Source organism: Amaranthus tricolor, chromosome 2 (assembly GCF_026212465.1).
Source record: "Amaranthus tricolor cultivar Red isolate AtriRed21 chromosome 2, ASM2621246v1, whole genome shotgun sequence".
Classification (NCBI taxonomy): domain Eukaryota; kingdom Viridiplantae; phylum Streptophyta; class Magnoliopsida; order Caryophyllales; family Amaranthaceae; genus Amaranthus; species Amaranthus tricolor.
The window spans coordinates 4,409,574-4,425,284 of NC_080048.1; the positions used below are offsets into that span (position 1 = coordinate 4,409,574).

The 15,711-nt window shown below is 34.2% G+C and overlaps 2 protein-coding genes across 10 annotated transcripts; both read left to right on the top strand.

Annotated features, from left to right (window-relative positions):
* Positions 1-960: 960 nt before the first annotated feature.
* On the top strand, positions 961-4,096 carry LOC130805415 (bidirectional sugar transporter SWEET3). Its single transcript, XM_057670192.1, has 6 exons — positions 961-997; positions 1,079-1,115; positions 1,737-1,962; positions 2,660-2,821; positions 3,740-3,859; positions 3,938-4,096. Exons 1-6 carry the CDS (start codon positions 961-963, stop codon positions 4,094-4,096), a joined length of 741 nt encoding a protein of 246 aa, XP_057526175.1.
* Positions 4,097-4,961: 865 nt separating this feature from the next.
* On the top strand, positions 4,962-15,019 carry LOC130805095 (polypyrimidine tract-binding protein homolog 2). Of its 9 annotated transcripts, none has more exons than XM_057669713.1 (11): positions 4,962-5,151; positions 6,421-6,646; positions 7,241-7,450; positions 9,284-9,352; positions 9,532-9,605; positions 10,246-10,341; positions 10,450-10,507; positions 11,429-11,533; positions 11,610-11,691; positions 13,750-13,862; positions 14,294-15,019. In XM_057669713.1, the coding sequence occupies exons 2-11, from the start codon at positions 6,461-6,463 to the stop codon at positions 14,795-14,797; spliced, it is 1,497 nt and encodes a 498-aa protein (XP_057525696.1). In that variant the 5' UTR covers positions 4,962-5,151; positions 6,421-6,460; the 3' UTR covers positions 14,798-15,019. The 9 variants fall into 9 exon arrangements, with proteins under 9 accessions (XP_057525696.1, XP_057525697.1, XP_057525704.1 ...); XM_057669714.1 differs by having other exon boundaries at positions 4,976-5,151; positions 9,290-9,352; XM_057669721.1 differs by lacking the exons at positions 4,962-5,151; positions 6,421-6,646 and adding an exon at positions 7,588-7,645 and having other exon boundaries at positions 7,308-7,511; positions 9,290-9,352.
* The last annotated feature ends 692 nt before the right edge of the window (positions 15,020-15,711 follow it).

Sequence of the window (15,711 nt, forward strand, 5' to 3'; positions counted from 1 at the left end):
GAAAAAAAGAACACAGCACATGCTTTTTTAGGAACTTATGATCATTTTATAACATAATTTTAGCCACTTCTCATACTATAATTCCACTGATAACTTGTTCGGCAAAGCTATATGAAAAAATTACTAGATTTAATTATCCAAATGAGCAAATATTAGCTCTCTAAATTCTACTTAGAATCGCAATTAGGGCCAGAAGTGTGGTAGCATATGCCCTTCTCATGCTTGATGTAAAATATTATATTTTATATGAGGGTATCTAAGATTCAAATTCGGGATCTCTTGTTGTATTTGCTATTAATTAATAAATTAATCAACTCAATTAAAAAATTTAACCTGATGGTTAAAACCTTTAACATTCTATCAAATTCACTTCATCTTTTCCTCCTCCTAAGCTATCTTAGCATGTATTGAATATTACTCTATCTGTTTTTATTTATTATTCTCATTTACTTTTTTCGCAAATTCTAATACAAACTTAAAAATCAAATATTTTTAATTGTGAATTTTTAAAAATTTGAAATATTGATATTTAAAAAATATATATTGAAACGAATCTATCAAAATCTGACTTAAACATGTTGTTTCATATAGATCGATAAGAAATTATAGTCAAAGTTTGACACTGAAATTCGTAAATTCTATTTGAAAAGAACATATAAAAACGGAGAGTATTTAAAATTTTTGATTAAAATAAACAAAGAATAGAAGATAATGCTCCTACTCTATTTATATTATTATTATTTGATAATCAAACCCAAAATTTTACTTGTGATAGGAAAAAGTGATACTTATCTTACTCAAACTAAGACAAAATCATATAGTGGAATCTGTTTATATTATCCTCTTTTGTCCACTCTTAGGCTATATATATATATATATCAAGTATCAACCAAAGAATGCCAAACAGATCATACTTATATATTTGTGATCATTATCACAAAGCTCCTCCAATACATTAAAATGCAAGATAAACTTCGGATGGCTGTTGGCATAATGGGTACATCCCTACCCCAATTATCCCCTATTAACAATTTAGTTGCTCAAAGTTTATTTTGATCTTTTATCTTTACATTTGCAGGAAATGCAGCTTCTGCGTTACTTTACGCATCACCCATGTACAGTGAACCTCTTCCTAAGTCTATCTTTAATTTCAATTTTTTAAGGAACTAACTCAATTAAATGTTTAACGTTGTAATTTACGCCCTCACACGAGGAATAACTCTTTGGGCTAAAAGTGTAATGCAACACAAGCCCTTTTACACCTAGCTTTAAATATTCCACTTCTCATGAGGAATATATGAGATTCGGCTACTTAAAAAGGAACCAACTCAACGAAAAAATTAAGCTAATGGTCAAGGCTCCAAGATATTTACATAAATCTGCAAGCCTCTTCACACGAGAATCGTTCGAGCTAAAAATGTGAATGCAACACTTGCCCTCCTTATTATATCTAGTGTTGAACATTTCATTTTAAATTAAGGGTAGTTGAGATTCGAACCTGTGATCTTTTGTCACGTTGGCTTTGATACAATGTCAAAGAACCAACACAACCAAAAGCTTAAGCCTATGGTTGAGGCCCACGATATGTTATATACTCTAACAATATTGGTATCATGTTAAGGCTTGAATTCAACTAAAAGTTTAAGCTGATGGTTGACGTAGCAGTTTTTGTTTCTTTGAAGTATAGATAGCAAACTTGGTATGTATAACTTATACACTGATCATTGTTATCCCAGATTAACATTTAGTACAGTGATAAAGAAGAAGAGCACGCAGGAGTTTTCATCTGTCCCTTACATTGTTGCTCTACTTAACGCTCTCATTTACACTTGGTACGGCTTACCTATTGTTAGCAAGGGATGGGAAAATGTCCCACTCATCACCGTTAACGGCCTTGGTGTCCTACTTGAATCCTCTTTTGTCCTTATCTATCTGTGGTTTTCTTCATCAAGGGCGACCAAGGTCAGTTTTTAAAATCTTACTTAAAATTACTTTTCATAATCTCGTATGATGCGTATTTAGAGATATAAAGGCTTAAATATTACTTTAAAAACTATATAACAAGCAAATGAAAAGAATAAATTTGAGTTAGGATGTTAAGAAAATTACTCAACTAAAAGTTTATGCTGATGATTGAGGCTCTAAGATATATTATATATTCTAATACGCCCCCTCACACAAGATTCTTTTGGGCTAGAAGTGTGGATGCAGCACATGTCATCCTATTACCTGGCAATATTTATTCCAATTAAATTAGGGGTCGTTGTGACACTACAAATAAATAACAAAAATGGCGATGGCACTTATGATTGCCATTTGATCGCTAAATTGGCAAAAAATGGTCTTGGCAAGGGCCTGGCGACGACCCCAAGGGCGGACACCATTTTGGTGGATGCTAAATGAAAATTGATTGCCAAAACGTCGCCAAAATCAAGAAAATGGGTGACAGCATGGCTACAGCCTATGTGTCGTTGCCAAAATCTAGATTTGAACTCGTGATCTTATGTTACGCTAACTTCTGATACCATATCAAGAAACCAATTCGACCAAAAACTTATATAAATGGTTAAGGCCCAAAATATATTATATACTCTAACACAAGATTACACGTCATGACTGCACAAAGATATGACTTTGCAAGTTTGCATGAATGATGCAGGTGAAAGTAGCAGCAATTACCATGAGCATTATAGCAGTATTTGTGGGCACTGCTCTAATATCTGGCTTTGTGCTACATGATCATCATCGGCGGAAAGTATTTGTGGGGAGCACAGGACTGGTAGCTTCCATAGCACTCTATAGTTCCCCTCTTGTTGCGATGGTAAGTCTTATATTTCAGTGATCATAGAGAGCCATATGATATCTATTTGTGACCCAAGTAATCTAACGTAAATATACAACATTTTATAAAGCTGATGTCTTTAAGTAAGTCTCATCTAGATGGGATATAGAGGTTCTACGCAACTTTTTCTTGTTAATGACAACAATGAGGTTATTTTCGATTAAATGAGGCTTTTGATATAACTAACTATAATTTGATATCAAATAACTATAATTTTTACCTCGTCAAAATATGAGACATAATCTCTCTAAAACATGTTATAGTCATAATTATGAAATCAGTAATTCCCGCATAAAGTATGGGTTGGGAAATAGTGGACTTATACTCGTACCCCTCCAAAGAGTATTAGAATTTAGAAAATATACCAATTTTCAAATAAGACGGTCTCATCGTGAGGCTAACTCTATTGGGCTGACCCAATATACAGTTATTGTCTTAAGTAACCACTTATAAACTTAAAATGATCACGTATAATGATTAATTAGAGAAATTGATTAATTATACGGGTTCGTCTCATGGTTAAACACTCTCATATAAAATTTATTGATCAAAAAATGGGTTCAGACTACCTAAACAAGGAAGAAAAGATGTAATCCACGTACAAACCCAAAAAAGATTCAATACTAAAATCAATTGTTAGTAGTAGGAGTCATTCCTCAAGTTTATAAAGTAACATATTCTTTTTTCTTTCTCCGATCTGAGATAACTCACATATGAATAATAATGGACGCTTTAACAGAGAAGACAAAGAAAAATATACCAAATCAATTAAATATGGAAAAAAAAGTCCTAAAAAAGAAAAGTTGAATTATGACATGTTATGAACAATTAACAAATCTTTGGACCTTCCACGTGGAATTAACATTTGATTTACCTTGTGATACATTACTAATACAGAGGCAAGTTATAAAAACTAAAAGTGTAGAATTCATGCCATTTTATCTGTCGTTATTCACACTCCTTGCAAGTTGTTGCTGGGCAGGCTACGGACTACTGAGCCATGATCTCTTTATAATGGTTTGTTTTCTTTCTCATTACATGTTTTCTAGAAACTTCCATTCTTCCAACTCTAATCTTAATAATCACACTTGGCAGTCTCCAAATTTGGTGGGTATTTTCTTGGGTATCCTCCAACTGATGGTTTATTGGAAATATAAAGGAAGAAATGTGGAACATACAAACAGATGGGATGTAGAAAACAACAAAGACATGCCCAAACAAGAGCAAATGATGGAAATTGATAACAAAAGTTGAATTACAACATTTTAATTATCAGCTATGTATAAATTAAGGAGTTATTTCTTGTACTTACGTTTCTAATGTTTATGTCAATGTTACACGAAACAAATATTGATTTGATAGAGAAATGCAATCAGGAATATTGATTTGATGTTTTGGAACTTTGAGCCAATAGAAAGCAGTCTTGTCCAAATAATGCTTTCATCATCATCATTATTGTACGTACCCAGTGTACCCGTTAATAGAAATTCTAATCAGAGTTTGAAAAGTGAAAAAAGGCGTCAAATAATACCTTTAAAGGAGGATATATGACCATAAGAATAATTCAATGCGTAACTTTGATCATTTATATCTTAAGCTATGCTTAACTAAAAATTATAAAAATTTAATGTCATGAAAGTATTCGATTAGATGATTCAAACAAGATCTCACTTGACTATATTTTTTCTAACACATTAGCCGTAGTATATAAAATAAACTTGAAAGATGAATATTACCAATAATTCTTATGTGGCAACTATTTTAGAAGGAAGAAGTACAATTATGCATGGAAAAATTCTTCAGCTCGTTTTGAATGAGATCGTCTCATCATGAGACGGGTCCATATAATAGCTCATTTCTTCAATTAATTACTTTAAGATCATAAGTAATCATTTTAAAGTTATAAGTAATCACCCTAAAACTATAGAAAGTATTTATATTAAAATTATAAGTTATCACTTTAACGTTATAAATGATCGTTTTAAGACAAAAAATTATATATTAGGCTAGCCCAATATAGATGATCTCGCCATAAAACCGTCTCGAATTAGTGAAAATTCTTTCATTTGTTAAGCAACTAAAAACCATATTTTTCAAAAAGAAAAAGAAAAAAAAATAAGGCTTTATAGTGCTTATCAATTATCAACAAGTGAATTTTGTTTTGAGTATCTAATTAGGGATACAGATAAAATCTTTTATGTTTTTTCTCTTAATCGATCACAATTCACCAACTTCCTCTCTTTCTTAGAACCTTAATCTTTTGCACACAGCCTTTTCTATCTGTTGGATTCGTTGTTATTTCGCATCAGGTAAGTTAATTATACTTATTGCTCCTTTTCTTTAGCCCGAATTACCGTCGAATTTTTGTTTATAATTTAGAGGACTTGATTTGCCTTGTATGATGTTTTTCTGTATAATCGTGTTCGATTGTTTAGTTTTTTTGTTTGAGTTAATTGAGCTTTGATTGAGTTATTTACCCCAGGTTTATCCTGTGCAACTAATATTGAATCACAAAATATTAATGTGTATAAAAATTAGTGGTTGGATATCATTTGAGACTAAAAAAAATTGTATGATAATCCATTCATGATGGAATTGGATATTTAGTAACATTTCTATATTCATATCAATAAATAACATCATACCCAGAAAGTGATTTGTGTGGCAGCTATAATTTCAACATTTTATTCTGAAAGCTAGATGTGTTTGTCTAATCTTGAAGAATAGTATTTGGATCATTGTTATCTAATTTGCAATATATGGTCCAAGTATACTAAATTGCTGGTGAAACGCTGATTAATTTAGGTAGTGTTTGGGAACTTGAATTTCATTTGAAATTTTTTAATTTGGATTGTGGAATAATAAATCACAAATTTCAAATTGAAATTTAGTGTTTGGCAAACATTAAAAATTTTCAATTTCCAAATCCAAATTTTAATAGGTTGTTTGAGAAAAATTAGGATTTCTAAATTTGAAGTTCTTTGAAGCTAAGCAAGAAGATAATTAGTATTTAATCCATCACAACATTTTGCAAAAAGTGAATCAACCCCAATAGCCAATCCACAAATAATTTACAATTAAGATAATGGAAGCATAATGAGAGAATCAACCCTAAATAACAATCAGAAATCATAATATATATATATATATATATATATATATATATATATATATAGAAACTTCACCGAATAAAAATGAAAATGAAAATAAAAGTCACTGTAAAAAAATGAAAATCAAAATTAGAAAACTCACTTAGATGACAGAGAAACAAAAGGAGGAAGAAAAAAGCTTGGAAATGTTTATCGGTTAAGAGGAGGTGAAAGTTGGGGCTTGAGACATTGAGAATGACAGGTTTTGAGTTGTCATTCTCAAATAATCGAAGTTGATCTATTTTAATTGTGAGGTGTATTGGCGCAAACTCAAATGCAGTTTCTCCAATTTGCCAACTTGACCCAATCAAAATCTTGTTCCCAAACAAGACGTTTCACGTTTATGAATTTGGTGACACGAATTTATACGAAATGGGTGGATGAGTCGTTTACTTATCATTTTCACACATTTTTGACCTTATGTGACAGGAGTTTGCTCAGCTGCCTCTGTAAGGCGCTTACTTGTGTAATGACTTCTGTGTCAAGCCAGCCACAGTTTCGCTACACCCAACCTCCATCGAAGGTGCTTCACTTGAGAAATTTGCCTTGGGAATGCACTGAGGAAGAGCTGATAGAATTGGGGAAGCCTTTTGGTAAAGTTGTCAACACAAAATGCAATGTTGGAGCAAACAAAAATCAAGCTTTCATTGAATTTGTAAGTGCCTTTAATATTTCTCTCTTTCTTGTGCTGACACACTAACACGGTAACACCCTCTTTTCAAATAAGTGTAGCATATAAAGAAATGAGAATAAAGTGATAAGTGATTTTCAATAGGAAGTAATTTGGAGTTTGAACAGGGGTTTATGAGATTTTGTCATTCTGGTGAGATCTTGCGTGTTTATATCTTGCTATCTTTTCGATATTTGAGTTGAAGTAATGAGAACAAAATTATCAATGGTTATTGATACTTTAATAGCTAGGACAAGATTTGGATAGTTTATTGAAATGTTGTCGCTGTGGCAAGACCTCTCTTGCTTTTGTTTCCAGTATCTTATTGACATGTGACATAAAAAAAAATATCTTGATGTGATTTACTAGATTGTGCAAATAAGAAACACATTTTGTATAGTACATTATGTGTCCTATGAGGACTTGTTAGAAGATTTTGCATACTAGCTCTATTGTTTGTGATGCATGATCTCTCGGAATCAATTGTCTGTCATGCAAGCTAGTGATGTATCTCCTTATATTTGTAAGATTCGATTTCTGGATGTAATCAATCGATAACATCTTTATTAACTTTTGTAGGCGGACCTTAATCAAGCCATTGCCATGATATCCTACTATGCTTCGTCATCAGAACCAGCACAAATACGTGGAAAAACAGTTTACCTGCAGTATTCCAATAGGCAAGAAATTGTGCACAATAAGACCACTGCTGACACTGCAGGAAATGTATTATTAGTGACAATTGAGGGAAACGAAGCTCGCCAAGTCAGCATTGAATGCTTACACTTGGTAAGTCAATTATATGCTCCATGTTATGGCATGAGATATGGCTGATGCAAGGATCCATGAGGTTAATTTTCCGGACTAGGCTATAGTTGGACATGCTTGATGAACAGTTTATTTGACTTGTGTAAATGGATCAGCAGGCCATTGTCAAGGATATATCTTCGATGACAGCTTACTGCAATGGGAGAAAGAGCGCATGTGTGTTTGTCTCCTTTCTCCTTTCCCTAACACCACCTCTCTCTTGTCTCTTCCTTTCCTCTCTCCCTACCATTTTTAAGAGTTACTAAGTTCTTGTGCTGCTGTGCTTTTTATCTCATGTGGATTCCCTTGTTTTTGTTTCTTTTAAAGAATTAATAATATTTTGTTTCTTGATTGAGTGCATATTGTGATTTAAATGGTCAGCATTTATCTGTCCTGTATACGAGTAACTTAAGCTGGTATTTTTTATTCTTTCGTTTTTAGTTATGCATGATTTAGTTTTGAAGATCTTGTTATTTAAGAATTGTGATTGAAGGGTGGTGGTGACTGTTCCCATTGTCTTCAAAGAAATCCAGGACCATGGAAATTAGTGCTTCTAGATTTTAGACTATGTTCTTTAAAATTCCTCTTTTCAATTCAACTATCTATTTTGATATGTTGGTTATTGACACTCGAACTTGGATACACATACTATGCTCTTCCTATTGTTCCAAAATATATCACCTTTCTCTGACTGGATGTTACTCAATTTAATTCATTAGCAATGTTATTAAACATTTCATATCATGCACGCGAGTTCAGGTACATTCTATCTGTTCCATCTCTCACAGTAGCTTCATATATCTGACCTGAACGCCTTGTTTTGAACATCCCATATGTAGTTCATATGTAACTTCTTTAAGACGGCTCTGGCCCCTTTCCCTTCAACTATCTCATGTACGTTAGCACATAAGATAACATTTTATTGTGCCACACTTGTGTCTTTAAAAGTACGAAAAGTTACGGTTCAGTTCAGCCTGAGATATATCGACTTCTGAATATTTTTTAAAATAAGCCTGACCCAAATCCAAGTTAGTGTCACCCTCTGTTAATAGCTCTCTGATTTCAACCTTTTTTTTTGAAATCCTAGGTAGAGACATCAACACAACGCAAATACCTAGGGCAGGGTAGGGGAGTAGAATGCACATAGTCTTACTCAGGCCATTCAGAGGCGCTTTTATGTTACTTTTTCATAGTCTCTGTTACTTTTTTATGAAAATATTTTAAGTAACAATAACAATTGTTCATTGCAACCTTATTCTCAATGCTTGAGACACTTCTTTGTTTTGTCCAAACTGAATGCTAAAAGAATGAGTCATCTGTGACTTTTTATAGGTGTGCTAGCGTGAAATATCTCATTTGGCTTTGCTTGAGTGCATTACAAAAGACAACTGAATCAAATTGCTTTAATAAAAATTTTCATATAATCTTGATCTTTGAGTCCTCTTTATCATAGATTTTTTTTCAGTTTTTTCTTTAAAATATAAATCTTTTTGCAACCAGAGATTTACCATTATGATTTTGATTTGATGTTTGGTTTCCATAATGGGATATTTCATAATGTAGACCTTTATAATCAAAGCAGCCGAAGGCCCGAAGCACTGTAAATCTGTTACTTTATTGGCCTCCATAAAATAAGTTGCAAGGCTATTTTTTTTTTGTGCAATAAGTATAAGCTTTGTATATTCAAGTTCAAGTAGTGATTGAATTTTTTTTGCATCATAGAATGCTTTGTTCCATTTATGCTGTTTTAGCTTCTTGTTCTGCATTCTGAATAATCTGGAAAGAAACAAAATTCACTTAATTATTGTCTTGAAGATGCAGGTTTTTTCAGCATTTGGTTTGGTGCATAAGATAACAACTTTTGAAAAGACAGCTGGATTCCAGGCAAAGCTTGTTGTTTCTTTCAGTTTTCTCTGCTATTTATTTCTTTTTCTGTACACTTCCTTTAGTAAATATCATTGTTCTCACTGCTGTTGGTGGTTTTTTTTTTTCGAGGTTTGGATGCTGTTTGATACGTCTTACTTAAATGTAACCTTACATTGCTCTCTCTTTCCCCTTTGCAGGCCTTGATTCAATTTTCTGATACAGAAACTGCATATTCTGCAAAGGATGCTCTTGATGGAAGAAATATTCCAAGGTGATTATGGAATTGTGTGGGTTCAGACTTTGTCCGATATTTTTTGTGTCAATCATTTGTACGCTGGAATAAGTTGAAGTTGTCAAATTTCTCTTCGCATTGTATATTTTGGACCTCCTTTATATACAAATGCCATCAGTGATCAGCCAGAAAGACCCCATCACTGCTATTGTCCAATTTTGTGATTTTCGTTCATATGATGCACTGCGTCACACTTGGTAAATTTGTAATGGTGTTGTCCTAGAGAACATTTAAGCCATCTTATGGTTGCTTGTTAACTCATGCTCGAATCATCTATCTGGTGTTATATAGTCTATGGTTACCATGTATGTGCTTGCCTTTCGCAGCCTGCTAATATGTTATGATTTCTTTGCTTATGGATTGTAATGGTTTATATTAAAATGACACGTTATATTATGTGTATGTTAGTAAGTTGTCGATGATCTTTTTTATCAAGGGTCAATGAGTCGGTCCGAAACAACCTCTTTGTTTCCATAAGGGTAAGGTTGCTTACATCTTATCTCCAAAACCTGCTCTATTGGGACCCACATTATGACACTTTGGTTGTAGAATGGATTATTGTCATCAGCAAAGAGAATGTTTATTTGACTAGTGACTGATTTTTTTCCTGTTGACTTAGGTACTTGCTTCCAGAGCATGTAGGGCCGTGCAGTCTCAAGATAACTTATTCTGCGCATGTTGATTTAAGTGTCAAATTCCAGAGTCACCGTAGCAGGTGAATTCATCAGGCAGTTTGCATTGTTTTGCGACTTTTATCAACATGTCTTCTATAATCTCGTTTCTAATTAACTTCTTCCGTTGATCTGTACTCCATTTTTTGTAGGGACTACACTAACCCATACCTTCCGGTTGCACCATCTGCTATAGATGCGACTGGTCAGGTAAGGCATCATTAAATTAAAATGTTAAGGATTTTTTACTCCCTCTCACAGATTGTAGGCTCAAAACTTTTTACTGGACAATTGGAAGGTTGGCGTGCTCACATAAATCATAATTCTCTGGTCTTTTCTGTCGTGCCTCTGTTATTTTGTTCCACTCTCCATCTCCAAGTAAACCTCCATGTTACTACTAATCAGCAAGACTCCAAAAATAACCCACTTTTCTTTTCAAACTAGAGAATTCTTAAATTAGGCCCCGTGTATTCCACCAAATCTAATCTTGCACTTTTTAACCATTTGTTTTGGTGTGGACAGATTTGGAAACTAATTTTAATAATAGGAAAAATTACCGTGAATAATACAACCTTTCGTTAATTTCCCTACAATAATACCAACTTTTGATTTACCATTAATAATACCAACTTATGTGGGTTTTTTCCTAGAATAATACTAACTTAAGTTTATTAACTAATTTACCAAATTTTTTGTCATATAATCTCCTATAGTTTGATTTTTAACATGTTAGGTATATTCTAGGAAAACACCCCTTAAATTGGTATTATTTATGGTTAATCAAAAACTGGTATTATTGTAGGAAAATAAGCAAAAGGTTGTATTATTCCTGGTAATTTTTCCTTAATAATATGAGCATTCCTAACTGCCAGCTTTAGTTGTAACAGTCATTTTTTTTTTATGGAGCAAGTAGTTCTCGAAATTCAAACTAATTTTATGCATGGACAATAAGATTAAGCACTCGCTTGTTATTTCCGTCACTCTTTGTTGTTGTAAGCATTACTAGTTTATTGGTTGGCTGTCTGCGCATTTTTCTCTGGCCTTTTATTGCCATTGTGTTATTTGCCATTTCTTCTCCTTGTATTCTAGACTTTCTATTGTTTTGACGGGCTTTGTGATTAATCTTTGCAGCTAGGTGTTAGTGTGGATGGAAAACAATTGGAAACTGAGAGTAATGTGCTACTGGCATCTATTGAAAATATGCAGTATGCTGTCACTTTGGATGCCTTACACACGGTACTCGGTAGTTTCTGTATCACTTTTTTTGGCTATTTTTCATTATGTCATTAATTGTTTCCTTTTTCTTGCCTAGGTCCTTTCTGCTTTTGGAGTTGTACAGAAGATTGCTATGTTTGAAAAAAATGAAGGGCTGCAGGCTTTGATTCAATACCCTGGTGAGTGTCAATTTTTGTGTTTTATTTCCATATAATGTACTTTTCTGCGATGAAATGAAACGTATTAGAAAGAAATCTACTTTTTGAGAGGTCGCTAAAAAGGTGATGTTCTTTCTTATTGAAATATTTGCCAAAATCGATACAATGTTAAGAATTTTGATGAACGATACTAATATCAATGAACTAACAAATGTTTGATAATGTAAAACTTGCAAAAAGAACACAAAGATTTAAGGAGGTTCACCCAATGTTGGCTACGTCCTCCGTTGTGTGTAGTTTCATGTTATATTATATCAATGGAGTATAAAAACACTCTTACAAATGAAGTATTACAATTGAGTAAGATAAAATCAAAAGGCTATGTGTTTGGCTTAGGGGTTGTGTTTGATGATAATTCTTGAGTGAGTATGAGAGCTCTATTTATAGTACTAAGTACATTCAATGATAATTGCTTACTTAATACATGCTTACTGTTGAATAATGAATGATATGAAACAGCTCCAAGGATTTGAAAGAACAAAAACAATATCCTAGGCGTATCAGAGTAACCGCTCGGCCAGAACAAAAAGCTTGCTCGGTCGAGCGAGCTACAGGCAGCTTTTGGATACATTCTGTTTGACCGCTCGACCCACCCAAGAGCTCGGTCAGTCGAGCGAGCTGGTCGAGCGACCTTCAGAATTCTTTTGTCAGTTTCTATTTGAGCAAAGCATCTTCCAAAACCCTTTGCACTTCTTCATTAATCATCATTAACACCAATAATTCCCATGAATACTTCATCGCAATAAATCACACTTAAACACTACAAACATTAAGTTACCAACTTAAACACCCACATTAACACACTCATTGGATTCCATCCCAAGAGTCACACATGAATGCACACATCAATTTGTGCACTCTAGTCACACCATTCATAACACTTATTGATACCTCTATACATAGCAGCCAACTAGAGCATGGCTTATAATTGATGTGAATTCTTTTGGAATAATCGTTATAGCTTAAAATATGCTGAACACTGGGATTCCACATGGATTTAGAATAGATAATAATTCGTATTCTTGTGGTAAGGGGCTAAAAATTAATCATGTCTCTCCTCCTTCCACTCCTACAGGTCTACTCCTTTACCTTTCTTTTCTTTGTCTCTAACATGAGTCGTATAATTTGTATATCACCCCTGGGATCTTGATGGCATCTCTTTGCCTGACGCTTCCCTATGACGCAGCTGTGTGTATGCTTCTTAGTAGCAGTGCTAGTTGCTCTCTTTGCAAGGAGTACTCTCTCTCCTCCAATCTCTTCTTTTCTTCCTCTCTCTATGGCCACTGCATTTATGGTGCTTGTACTTTTTCAAAAAGGTTTTACAGCGTGCTCTCTCCTTTGGCACTTTTCTGTGAATGATTTTTTTTTTTTTTTGACTTGGTCTGTGCTTCTCTTCCCTTTTGATTTGTAAAAAGTGATGGTTAAAAATTAATAATTGTGAAAGAAAGATGGGGTAGAACTGCCATTGTGCTATGCCTATTGATAAGCACTTTTAAGCTGTTGGTAAATTGTAACATTTACGGCCCGTTTGGTTAGTGGTACTAAATGGTGGTAATGGTAATGATTTACAGTGTAAAATTTCATCAAAATTTCCATTTCATTCCCATAGTGATGAAACTTTGATCACAAAAAAGTTTATTTGTTAACAAATTTCCATTACCATCTAATACCACATCTTCCAATGGTAATGCAGTGGAATGAATTTTATGAAGAAAATGAGATGACTGAAGTTGGACAAGTATGGTCATCAAGGTAGCCAAGAGATTTCTCGACCAAATTACACTAGTTTTCATTCCCATTACCATCGATTAATACAACCTACCAAACGGACATGGACAGAACCAGACACTTATTTTATGAGGTTACTTCTGTGTCTGCTGGTTGATTAGCCCAAAAACATATTAATCTAGTTTTCCTAGTAGGGTTCTAATTTGTCAACTTTGGGATACATAGTAGGATTATCACTCTGAATTCTGGATGAATTAAAAATTGAGCTTTCTGTATATCTCACACTTGCAGATGTTCAGACAGCTGCCATTGTAAAAGAATCACTGGAAGGGCATTGCATATATGATGGAGGGTTTTGCAAACTTCACCTGGCTTATTCCCGCCATACAGATTTATGTATCAAGGTAATTTAATAGTAATTTTTTCTATTGATTAGTATCTTTACTTTTCTCTGTAGACTGATGACACCAGTATACATCAAATATGCACCTCTTTGGTTTTTGGATTCGGTGTTTTTTGTCAGATCTTTTTGTGATTGTGGAGTTGTGAATTTTGCTGTGGCAATATTTCTGCATGGAAGAAAATTAAAGATGGTGAAGTTTTTGTGATACGTTATTTGCTTATTGTTCAAACGTCACACCAGCTGCCAAGTAGTGCACAATTATAATAATTAGATGCTATATCAGAATCATGGAAGATATGCTTTCACTAAACCTTGCAACCTGCCATTTAATTTTCTGGAATTACTCTGCCAGTTGCAGTTGGGCACATATTTTGTTTATGCAAAAGTTCTCTTGATGTGTAATTTTGTTGATTTTTGATGTCCAAATTCCAGGTGAATAATGACAGAAGCAGAGACTACACAGTTCCTATCAATACTGTTATCCAACCCTCAATATTTGGACAACATCCACCAGGCCAAATGCCTGGAGCTGCTGCTGCCCCTCCTTATAATGGCGCACAATATCCAGGACAGCTTTCTTCGGGAGGCTGGGCTGCTACTGCTTCACCACCTCAACATATGCACATGCAGATGCCAATGCAAAACTACCCATACTTGACTCCTGGTGGAGCACCTCCTGGCACCATGCCGCCCGGTTCTATACCACCAAGCTCCATGCCGCCCGGTTCTATGCCACCAGGCTCTATGCCACCCGGTTCTGTGCTACCAGGCTCCATGCCGCCTGGTTCTATGCCACCAGGCTCCATGCCGCCTGCTTCTATGCCACTAGGCTCGTTAGGATCCATGCTGCCCAGTTCAGTGGGACCTGCGCCAATGCATATGCAGAACTCAAATGGGTTGCAGCTGCCACTTGCTGTGCCTCCTTACAGCCAATGACAGATGGTAAGGGCTTAAGACTGACCTTGGTATTGCCGAGTCGGGGTTTGGAATTTTGAGCAGGAAACATTCTAGCTTGCTATGCTCAATGATTAATACTTGTATTAACCGTGATCTCTTAAATTTTTATTGTTCAAAGTGTGTTCTAAATGTTGTACACTTTTTTCCTAATTTCTTAAAACATCTATTGCCGAATGCCGATAAGGTTGAGGTATTTCTTCATGGTTTTAGCGAGTAAGCATTCATGAGTTAGCTTTGAAGTGAAATCCTATTATTAATGTCTAATCCTATTATTAATGTCTAAAATTAAACTCCGCTCGTAAGTGTTTGTCGCTCGTTATTGATTTCAAGTTCCGATAAAGGAGTAGGGTGAGCTGTATGTTTGCGACATCCAACTCAATAAAACCTCATTAAATTTCATGATCATCATCATCATACTCGGTATATCCCGTTCACAGAAAGCTAGGGTCAGGGCTTGGAGAGAGAAAAAAGACGGCAGCTCATACCTATAGAGGAGAGTACGGTCAAAGAGCCCCTCGGCTCGAGAAAGGTCTTCAAAGAAAGAGAAACCTATAACTTACAAATAGAATAATCATGAACTAATAATCAATTTTCATGGGGTGTGCGACCATCCAATATGATATTTTGGTTCATGAAGTCAATTTCAATCTTTTAGGATTAAGATTTTGACATTGTTATAATGTCTCGTAAATGTAAAAATAGTCCAATGGAGTTTGGTTTTGAATTTTTTAAATGAAAATGATAGTTATATTATATACTAATAGCTAGTTATACCAATTGCATAGTATTGTTATTTTGAGTATAATTAAGGATAGTTTATCTTAAACTAATTATTTACGATCATATCATAGTTTGTAGTTCAGAAATCTTTATAACATTTTATAGTTTATATT